This window comes from Gorilla gorilla, chromosome 9, assembly GCF_029281585.2.
Source record: "Gorilla gorilla gorilla isolate KB3781 chromosome 9, NHGRI_mGorGor1-v2.1_pri, whole genome shotgun sequence".
In the NCBI taxonomy this organism is placed as follows: domain Eukaryota; kingdom Metazoa; phylum Chordata; class Mammalia; order Primates; family Hominidae; genus Gorilla; species Gorilla gorilla.
Window position 1 is genome coordinate 25,443,363 of NC_073233.2, and position 11,471 is coordinate 25,454,833.

General features: G+C 41.1%; 1 protein-coding gene across 3 annotated transcripts; it reads right to left on the reverse strand.

Moving 5' to 3' along the window:
* Positions 1-257: 257 nt before the first annotated feature.
* MRGPRX2 (MAS related GPR family member X2) lies at positions 258-6,555 on the reverse strand. Of its 3 annotated transcripts, none has more exons than XM_019036012.3 (3): positions 5,541-5,799; positions 5,256-5,369; positions 258-2,213 (listed from the first exon to the last, which is right to left on the reverse strand). In XM_019036012.3, the coding sequence occupies exon 3, from the start codon at positions 2,186-2,188 to the stop codon at positions 1,199-1,201; it is 990 nt and encodes a 329-aa protein (XP_018891557.2). In that variant the 5' UTR covers positions 2,189-2,213; positions 5,256-5,369; positions 5,541-5,799; the 3' UTR covers positions 258-1,198. The 3 variants fall into 3 exon arrangements, with proteins under 3 accessions (XP_018891557.2, XP_004050859.3, XP_055211340.2); XM_055355365.2 differs by lacking the exon at positions 5,541-5,799 and adding an exon at positions 3,503-3,570 and having other exon boundaries at positions 953-2,213; positions 5,256-5,365; XM_004050811.5 differs by lacking the exons at positions 5,256-5,369; positions 5,541-5,799 and adding an exon at positions 6,395-6,555.
* Positions 6,556-11,471: the final 4,916 nt, after the last annotated feature.

The window sequence follows — 11,471 nt, forward strand, 5'->3', positions numbered from 1 at the left end:
ATACAGTTAAAGGTCAGGCAAAGCTAATATTTGTTGATTGAAATAGAAACAATGGTTGCCTCTGGGGGCGGGAAGAATGAGGGAGCACAGGGGAACTTTTAGAGATGATGAAAATATTTTGTCTTGAATAAAGTTTGAGTCACATAGGTGTATTTATTTAACAAAACTCATTAAGCTGTATATTTATGATCTGTGCATATCATTCTCTTAATTATACCTTAATTAAAAATAATAAAAAATTATTAAAAGATGCAGCATTTACAATTAGTATTTTATTCTGTGGAACACGTAACTTTTAAAAATACGTGCAATTTAATGAACAAAATAAACGCTCCGAGTTCTTTGGAATAAAAGGTAAATCTGACATACAGCCTGTCCTCCAAGAACATGGAGTCTATAAGCCATTGGAAACTTCCAGGACGAATTAGAGAGCCCCCAGAGAGGGAAGATTAGAACAAAGGCAAAGGGGAAGGAATGGGAAGGCGTGTAGCTGGGATTTTAAGGGATGGCATGTGAAAGGAAACCACAGGAAGACAGTGTACCTCAAACTTTAAATATGTGTTGACATTGATTTATCTAATTATAAAACTTAATTTCATGTTTGCAAAATTCAAAAGTAGTGAAAGCAGTAAATTTAGTGACTCAAATCTGGTAAATGGAGACTTTTCAGAGGTTTAACTTAAAAATTAACCAGTTTATTCATTCATTATGCCATTCAACAAAGATTTATTAAGCTAGGGGGATATTCTAAGGTCTGCCAAAATGAAAGACGACTGCTCTTTTGGAGCTAGTTTTAAATTTAATTCTTCTAATTTTGTTGAGACAGAAATTGTATGGAAGAGAAAAAGAAATTAATTAAAAATATAACATTCTTTGAGTCCCTATCAAGTGCAGTGACCAAAGAAATGTAGACCTTTTCTGCCCTGCTTTCAGCCTTCTGCAAAAGGTAGGATTCATTAAAAGTGGGAACAGTCATGGACCGCAGAGTTGGCAAAGCTCCCATAGGGCTGTGAGTAAGGCAGTTCCAGAGACACTGCACTTAGTGTTTGTTTCATAGGCACTGTCTCACTTAATCCTCACAAGGACTCTCTTAACTGTTTTAAAATCAGGGCTGAGAAAGTTCAGCAAATCAGACAGACAGGGGCAAAGTTGCCTCTCAAAGCCACATATATCTGATGGAAGTAGAGGCTGTCCATCTCTACACCAGACTGCTTCTCGACATCTCCGGGGTGCCCTGACGGAAGCATCCTTCACTGTGATCCACCTCAGCAATGTCCTGCAGAGCCCTCTGGAGAGCCAGCTTGAGGATCGGCTGCTGCAGCCGCCACTGCTTCCTAAAAGAGCCCACGAAGAAGTAAATGATGGGGTTGGCACTGCTGTTAAGAGATGACAGGACAACTGAAACTGGATGAATATGACAAAATAAGACATCAGAATTCTTCCAGATCCATAATATTAGGAACCACTGAATGCCAAAGGGCAGGCCGCAGAGGAGGAACACCAGCACTGTGAGCAGGATGGTCAGGTACAGCCTGGTCAGTGGCAGACCCCTGGAGCCACAGAGGATCCTGACCAGCAGGGCCAGACTGGACCCACAGAGAACCATGAACAAAAAAATCAGCCACGCTGCAGTGATTAAATCAAATGTCTGACACCAACCAGAGTCACCATCACCAAATAAGCCACAGAACTTCCCTTCCAAGATGCTCAGCAGTAGGGACAGGGCCCAGAGCAGGACACACGCGACCGCTGACAGGTGTCTGGGGCGGCGGCAGCGATACCAGATGGGCCACAGGACGGACAGGCAGCGCTCGGTGCTGATGGTGCTCAGCATGCTCAGGCCTGCAAGGTAGGCACAGGTCATCACAGTGGTGAAGAAGCTAGGGAAATTGATGGAGCTGGAACAGAAGAAGTTACTGAGGTACACCAGGCAATTTATAATCTGGAAGCAGAGGAAGAGGAAGTCGGCCCCGGCCAGGCTGAGGACGTAGACAGAGAAGGCGTTCCTGCGCATGCGGAAGCCCAGGAGCCACAGCACAAACCCGTTTCCTACCAGCCCGACCAGGGCAATGAAAAGGATCAGGAAGACCGAGATCAGGATCTCCTTGCCACAAAGCAGAGGAAGGGCTTGGTCATTTCCATTCATTGTTGTACTTTCTGTTCTCCAGGCCGGGGTGGTTGGATCCATGCTCAGAAAACCTCCACTGGTGCCCCTGGAAACAAAAACAAGACTTGAGCACCTGCTGCATGTTCACTGATTCTCATGACCAGCCTGTTATGTGGTAATTACCGCCCCTGTTTTACAGGAGAGGAAATCAGAGGCTTGAAGAGATTAAGTCATTTATTAAGGGCCAGGGAGTCCTAGCACCTGGATTCAAACTCATTTCTTGCTGACTCTAACTCCTGGGCTCTTCCTATTACAAGGTAGATCCTCTGCTGGTATGGGAATATTCTAAGGCCCAAACACCCCCACTCACTGTCACTGTGTCATGCCTCCTGGAGGCAGGAAGAGAAAAGTCTAGGCAGAATATGTGGGGCAGCAAGAGACAGGACTCTGAGTTCAGCGTTCTTTTTATCCTGGCATACAGATTTCCTCTCAGGGGCCAGAAGAAATGACCCAGGCCATGACCCATGGCCACCCTTAATGACTGAGAGGGGTCCATCAACAGTCAGAATGGAGATCATGATTTAGGGTCATAACGGAGAGGTGACTTCTTGCTAGGACAGGTCTGAGGACAGCCAGGCCTGTCAGGCTAGAAATTGCTCAGTGGGTCAGCTTTATGAAAACAGGAAGAATTTTTCTCTTATCCATTTCTGTGTCCTCAGTGCTTAGCTCAATGTGAGGGCATAGTGGAGGGTCAAGAAGTTTGTACCACATATAAATGAATGAATGAATGCATGCATGCATGCATGGGGAGCCAAGAGTAGTTGAAAATTTGGGCTAAGTGGAACACCAACATTTTAAAATGAAATTAGTCACTAAAAAACACACATGTAAAGAAATGAAGAAAACATCATTCCTCATGTTTCCTTCTGGGAAAGCTCTGGTGTATTTGAAGGGATTGCTTCTGCCTACACAGATAGTGAATAATGGCCACTGTCATATCTTCAATCCAGGAAGGGCTAGTATATGGCTTTTGCTCAGCACCCAAAAGAGTTTAAACTTCCAGTTTATGGAGAGGATTCAGGGTTTATCTGAATTTCTCTGCATCTTGGAGGAAAAGGGGTCAATTTGGGAAAAGGAGAGAGAGGCAGCAATTGAGAGTGTCTAGTGTCTAGAGGTAACTAGAGGGTGTTGTGGTATGAATACATCTACGGTGGACCCATTACTTCCCCCAGATGATTTTGAGCTTTCTTTGCAAATTAAAGCATTTGTGAACAGGATTATTTGGGGAAAGGAGTGGGAAATTAGAAAAAAGAACCATGTCTACACTGTGCAGGGCTTTGGGGGGAAAAGGCAGATCCTTATGTAAATTACACTTGGGAAGGAGGCCTTACTCACAATGGGGTGAACAATAGCAGCTGGCTGAGTGCTCCTCAGGTATAGCCTCTTTAAATCCTCTTCAGAGCCTGGTGAGGTCAGTACTATTATTAGTCCTATTTTACAGATAAGGAGATTAAAGCACAAATATATTGAGTAATATGCTTCAGGTCTCACAAACAAGTGGTAGAGCCTGCATTTGAACCCACAGGTCTGTGTCAGAGGGCTTGTTCTTAACCAGCCTTGCAGCCCCATTGCAAGGGTTCAATACCAACTACACATGAAGAAAGGAGAAAAGCAACAAGTAATGCTCATATCAAATCCAAAATGGAATGTCAAAATTGCAGTTTTTTAAGCCTAGATTAAGCAACTTTAAGAAACAGTAAGGAAGAGAAATTAATCAAATAAGGAGAAGAGATATGAATAGAAGCCAACTGAGAATAAGCAACTGAATGCAAGAGCTCTTTCTTGCTTCAGAAAAACAGCTGTCAATCACTCCACACTGCAGAAAACTCTCATGGGTTGGAGGCCTCCAAGGGGAGAGTGAATGTGTCCTCCATGGGGGTGCAGAATTGGCATCAAGGACTGAATGCATCCATCACATGCTGTCTTAGTTCCTGTAGCCCTGGTTGGCCTTGTGAGGATATGGAAGAAAACCACTTCTGTTGTCCTCCCTCAGGGCAGGTTGGCCTTTTTATTCGTGGCACTGAACACAGTTTGCACCTGTATTTTTTTTTTTTTTTTTGAGATGGAGTCTCACTCTGTCGCCCAGGCTGGAGTGCAGTGGCTCGATCTCGGCTCACTGCAAGCTCCGCCTCCTGGGTTCACGCCATTCTCCTGCCTCAGCCTCCTGAGTAGCTGGGACTACAGGTGCCCACCACCACGACTGGCTAATTTTTTGTATTTTTTTTTTTAGTAGAGACGGGGTTTCACTGTGTTAGCCAGGATGGTCTCGATCTTCTGACCTTGTGATCTGCCCGCCTCGGCCTCCCAAAGTGCTGGGATTACAGGTGTGAGCCACCGCGCCCGGCCCTGCACCTGTATTTTTAAGTGTATGTCTGTTTTTTCTTTTACTTCCCTCATTAAACTCAACATTTTTGTTGTGGTTGTTCACTATTATATCCCCAGCCTCCAACACATATCCCTTGGAGGCCATCTATTGTAATACGCTCATTTAACAAAGAAAGACAGGCTTAACGTGTACAAAAGAGTTTCCTGAATCACATGGTGAAAAGCAGGTCCAATACCAGCTCCTGGGGCCCTGTCCTAGGTTTATTTCTGTTCCATGTCTACGTCATTCACTATTTGTGAGGCAGTCTTGAGAAAAATCTCCAAGTGAGCACAGATGCTAAAAGAGAATCGGGCTATAGAGATTGCTTGTTGCCCCAAAAGCCATTCTCCTTTTCTCACACATAATAATTCTGAGTCTTAGATCAGAAAAAGGCCCATTTCTCAGCTTCCCTTTATGCTAATGGCACCATGTAACCATATGTGATGGTCAAGGGGAGGTGAGAGAAAGTGATATAACCAGCTCCTCCTGTACTCTTTCTTTTTTTCTCTTCTCTCTGGCTGGAATGCTGATGTGTTTGGGAGCCATGTAGGACCATGAGGGTAAGGGTACCGCTTTAGGGATGGGGAAATAGAAATTGGAAGGAGCCTTGATGTTTGATGTCTTAGAGTTATCAGCCCAAGTCTAATAAACATTCTTTTTGATTATCACTATAATAGGTTTCTTTTTAGAGAAGCCAAAATCATAAACTTACATTACACATACCTGTGTACTTATAGCTGGGAGTACCTATGTACTCCCAATCCCTTTTTTTCCCAACCACATTCCATTCTCAAGGCATTTATGATGATAGTGAGAGACTAGTCCAAAGAAGTGACACTAGATGGGAAGGTCAAACAATTAAAAAAAAGGGAGGTGATAGAATGAGAAATTGATTCAATCACATTAATAGAGAAAGTCTCAGGAAAGACAAACTGAGAAGAGGCTATGGGAAGAAATGGACTTTTCCTATTTGCTATTAGGATCTCATGTCCATCCTTCTCTACCTGCCTTTGCATCCTGGGAGGAGACATGTCTGTGCCTCGTCAATGGGCTGTCTTTCACTCAGGCTCCAAAGGGTACACATTGACAGGAGATTGGAGGGTGACTTTTTTTTTCAGCCAAAGGGACACATTGACAGGAGATTGGGGGATAATTTTTAAAAAATTTCCTGGCTCTCTCCCTGCGCCCTGAAGGGCTGTGAGTTGGCAGTGGCAGTGTTTTTCTACCTAAGGACATAGCCCTGTCTGGTGGCCCTTTCCTGTAGCCACAGCTACAGTTACAGTTACCGCTACAGCACATTCTGAGTTCTCAGAACTTCTCTTTCTCCTTATCATTTCAGACCTAGCAACAGTAACAGCCCTCCACTATCACTTGCCTTTGAGGGCTTCATCATTCCTTAATCCCTGTTCACACCGTTGTAAACAGTCTCTTCACTAAACTCCTCTAAACTACCCCTTTGGAGGGTGTGATGTGTGTTTTCTGCTGGGACAATGACAGATATGAAGGAAAAACCTTTTGAATAACAAGAAAATCAGTGCAACCTGAGGTTTTAAATAACAATTTAGCTTAGGGAAGTAATGACTTCATTCTAGCCTGCCCCTAAATTAAAATCAGCAAAATCTTTCTCTCCATAGTTTCAGATTTGAATGGTCGAAGAGAAGGGGAGAATATCGGTAGATAGAAGACAAGTGGGACGAACCTGCTTGACCCAATTCGGATCTCCCACCATCTAAGCTGCCAGCATCCAAAGCTTCCTCAAAGGAGCTTCCTGTCTTCTTTTCCTAATGAATTCATCAGGATGTGGACTAAGGTAAAAACCAAAACTGCCTTTGAAAGAAGATGGTTCTTGAACAAACTCTTACCTTAACACCCTTCTTTCTACTGGAGTTGGTGAGTTGAGAAGTGCTTTCCTGGGACTGGCAAACAGCTGAGGATGGGGAGATGCCTGCAGGAGCTGGAGTGAAACCTGATGACTGAGTGAAGCTTATCAAGATGCTCAACAACCCTGTGATTTCCTGTACAGAGGGTGCTGGAAAATAAGAGTATGACACATGAAACCACATGAGATGTTTCTCAGCATTTGCCCTGACTCCAATCACTTATCTTGGTTCCTCCCCTACCCTCTCCGGCCCCACTCCCTGCAAGGAATCACCATCCTGAAGTCTTTCATTGCCCACAATGAGCATCCAGGAAGCAGACCAATCAAGCGACGTGAGCTTTCATAGCTAAAGAATAGTCTGCCCTCTTCTGCTTGGCATTCAAGGCCCTGGCTTACTTGATCTTTCAAAATCAGGTTTATTTCAAATGACACTAAGGTGTATAAAATGAAATGCAAAGTCTCCCGAAGTCTCATTCCCCAAAAGCAACCACTGCATACAGTTTCCATTCTTTTTTTTAAAAAAGCTTTGCATAATAAAACAACATTTCTATTTTTGATTTATCAATGTTAACAACTAGATATATTGAGTCTCCTTATAAAATATAGGGGACTTAGCACATCACATGCACCATCTGTCATGTTTCTCCCTCTACATCATGATATTTATTAGCTAGATTATTTTTAGATCATCTAGAGCCAACCAATATTTTCAGCCTTATCTCCTATGACTTCCTTTCATGTGCCTATGCTGCAGCCAAATTGAGTTATAAGTAACAATTGTGAAGCATTTAAGACAATCAGAAGAAATTATTCACTCATTTACTCATTCATTCAACACTGTTTATTGTTTGCCTATATGTCAGGTACCGTTCCAGGCAATGAAGACACAATGATGAACACCATACAAGATCATGCCCCTTTGCATTCCAGAGCAGCTGGGTGACCTCAGACAGGGAACATGTGTTGATTGAGGCGAGTTCTGAGACTCAGCATTTTCTTGTATTATACTTTGGTGCAGTGGGTAAACCATGCATTTGTCCCCAGAAATCTGCTTTCCTCATGAGCAGCAGCAGGACCTTAGAAAGCTTTAACTTCTGTTACTGTCTAACCTACTGTGCTCTATTATTTGATTTTGATTCTGTTTCCCTCCAACAAATGAAACACTTATTATTGTTTTAAATAATCAGTGTTTATTCAGATTTATCCACATAATCACCAATGCTTTTGCTCATCCTCCCATTTTACATCTCATATCTTCCATTTCTCAAAACGCATTCTTCAGGAGTTCCTTTTGTGAGAGTCTCTGCATGGTAAATGCCTCCTTTTATCTATCTGAAAATGTCATTGTTTCACCCTCGTCTTCTAAAGATGTTTTTTCCAGGCATGGCATTGTAGGGTGATAGTTTCTTTCTTCCAGCACACTGAAGATCCACGTTCTGACTGCCAATGTTACTGTTGTGGCCATCATTATGGTTACTGTTGCAGCCATCAGTCAGGTTGCCATTTGCTTGTGGTGATCTGCCTTTTTTTCTCTAAGAGCTTCTATTTTTCTCTGCTATGATACATTCTCACCAAATTGTATCTGGTGACTCTTTTTCAAATCATGTTTGGGATTTGTGGAGTTTCCTAGATTTTAAAATTATCATCATTTAACATTTTTAAACAATTTAATGCTATAATCTCTTTAAATATTAACATAATGGTGAAGAACACAAGACCAGGCTACTTGGCATTTCTCCTATGGGACCTTAGCCAGATTTTGTAACTCTGTTGTGTTTGTTTCCTCATCAGTAAAATGGGGATAACATTGTTAGTCTATAGGTTTGCTGTGAAGATTAATAATTTAATGTATATAAATGATTTACAATAGGAGCACATAGTAAGTACTATAAAATTATTAGCTCTCATTATCACTTGTAGTATTATCTCTTTCTGGAAGTCTAATTCAACATATGTTAGCCCTTTTCTTCTATCATCCTTATTTCTTAACCTTTTCCTTATGTCTCGTCTCTTTGTCTCTGAGGCTGCTTTCTGGGTAATTTCTTCAGATGTATCTTCCAGTTAACTAGATTCTTTCCATTGTGTCTAATCATCTGTTTAATCTATCCACTGAAGTTTAAATCCAATTTTTATATTACTAATTTCTAGAAGTTCTATTTTTTTTTAAAATTATACTTTAAGTTATGGGATACATGGGCAGAACGTGCAGGTTTGTTACCTACGTATACACATGCCGTGGTGGTTTGCTGCATCCATCAACCCGTCATCTACATTAGGTATTTCTCCTAGTGCTATCCCTCTCCTAGCTCCCCACCCCTGAGAGGCCCCAGTGTGTAATGTTCCCCTCCCTGTATCCATGTATTCTCATTGTTCAACTCCCACATATGAGTGAGAACATGCAGTGTTTGGTTTTCTGTTCCTGTGTTAGTTTGCTGAGAATGACGGTTTCCAGCTTCATCCATGTCCCTGCAAAGAACATAAACTCATCCTTTTTTTACGGCTGCATAGAATTCCATGGTGTATATGTACCACATTTTCTTTATCCAGTCTATCATTGATGGGCATTTGGGTTGGTTCCAGGTCTTTGCTATTGTGAATAGTGCTGCAATAAACATATGTGTGCATGTGTCTTTATAGTAGAATGATTTATAATCTTTTGGGTATATACCCAGTAATGGGATTGCTGAGTCAAATGGTATTTCTGGTTCTAGATCCTTGAGGAATCGCCACACTGTCTTCCACAATGGTTGAACTAATTTGCACTCCTACCAACCGTGTAAAAGCGTTCCTATTTCTCCACATCCTCTCCAGCATCTGTTGTTTCCTGACTTTTTAATGATTGCCATTCTAACTGGTGTAAGATGCTATCTCATTGTGGTTTTAATTTGCATTTCTCTAATGACCAGTGATGATGAGCATTTTTTCATGTTGGTTGGCCATATAAATATCTTCTTTTGAGAAGTCTCTGTTCATATTCTTCACCCACTTTTTGATGGGGTTATTTTTTCTTATAAATTTGTTTAAGTTTCTTGTAAATTCTGGATATTAGCCCTTTGTCAGATGGATAGATTGCAAAAATTTTCTCTTATTCTGTAGGTTGCCTGTTCACTCTGATGATAGTTTCTTTTGCTGTGCAGAAGCTCTTTAGTTTAATTAGATCCCATTTGTCAATTTTGGCTTTTGTTGCCATTGCTTTTGGTGTTTTATTCATGAAGTCTTTGCCCATGCCTATGTCCTGAATGGTACTGTCTAGGTTTTCTTCTAGGGTTTTATGGTTTTAGGTCTTATGTTTAAGTCTTTAATCCATTTTGAGTTAATTTTTGTATAAGGTGTAAGGAAGGGGTCCAGTTTCAGTTTTCTGCATATGGCTAACCAGTTTTCCCAACACCATTTATTAAATAAGGAATCCTTTCCCCATTGCTTGTTTTTGTCAGGTTTGTCAAAGATCAGATGGTTGTACATGTGTGGCATCATTTCTGAGGCCTCTGTTCTGTTCCACTGGTCGATATATATGTTTTAGTACCAGCACCATGTTGTTTTGGTTACTGTAGCCTTGTACTATAGTTTGAAGTCAGGTAGTGTGTTGCCTCCAGCTTTATTCTTTTTGCTTAGGATTGTCTTGGCTATACAGGATCTCTTTTGTTTCCATATGAAATTTAAAGTAGTTTTTTCTACTTCTGTGAAGAAAGTCAATGGTAGCCTGATGTGGATAGCATTAAAACTATAAATTACTTTGGGCAGTATGGCCATTTTCATGACATTGATTCTTCCTATCCATGAGCATGGATTTTTTTTCCATTTGTTTGTATCCTCTCTTATTTCCTTGAGCAGTGGTTTGTAGTTCTCCTTGAAGAGGTCCTTCACATCCTTTGTAAATTGTATTCCTAGGTATTTTATTCTCTTTGTAGCAATTGTAAATGAGAGTTCACTCATGATTTGGCTCTCTGTTTGTCTATTATTGGTGTATGGGAATGCTTGTGATTTTTGCACATTGATTTTGTATCCTGAGACTTTGCTGAAGTTGCTTATCAGCTTAAGGAGATTTGGGGCTGAGACAATGGAGTTTTCTAAATACACAATCATGTCATCTGCAAACAGGGACAATTTGACTTCCTCTTTTCCTAATTGAATACCCTTTATTTCTTTCTCTTGTCTGATTTCTCTGTGCAGAACTTCCAATACTATGTTGAACAGGAGTGGTGAGAGAGGGCATCCTTGTCTTGTGCCAGTTTTCAAAGGGAATGCTTCCAGCTTTTGCCCATTCAGTTTGATATTTGCTGTGGGTTTATAAAAAATAGCTCTTATTATTTTGAGATATGTTCCATCAGTACCCAGTTTATTGAGAGTTTTTAGCATGAAGGGGTGTTGAATTTTATCGACAGCCTTTTCTGCATCTATTGAGATAATCATGTGGTTTTTGTCATTGTTCTGCTTATGTGATGGATTACATTTATTGATTTGTGTATTTTGAGCCAGACTTGCATCCCAGGGATGAAGCCGACTTGATCATGGTGGATACGCTTTTGGATGTGCTGCTGGATTCGGTTTGACAGTACTTTATTGAGGATTTTTGCATCAATGTTCATCAGGGATATTGGCCTGAAATTTTCTTTTTTTGTTTTGTCTCTGCCAGGTTTTGGTATCAGGATGAGGCTGGCCTCATAAAATGAGTTAGGGAGGAGTCCCTCTTTTTCTATCATTTGGAATAGTTTCAGGAGGAATGGTATTAGCTCCTCTTTGTACCTCTGGTAGAATTTGGCTGTGAATCCGTCTGGTCCTGGGCTTTTTTTGATTGGTAGGCTATTAATTACTGCCTCAATTTCAGAAGTTGTTATTGGTTTATTCAGGGATTCGACTTCTTCCTGGTTTAGTCTTGGGAGAGTGTATGTGTCCAGGAATTTATGCATTTCTTCTAGATTTTCTGCTTTATCTGCATAGAGGTATTTATAGAATTATCTGATGGTAGTTTGTATTTCTGTGGGCTCAGTGGTGATATCCCTTTTATCATTTTTTATTGTGTCTATTTGATTCTTCTCTTTTTTCTTCTTTATTAGTCTTGC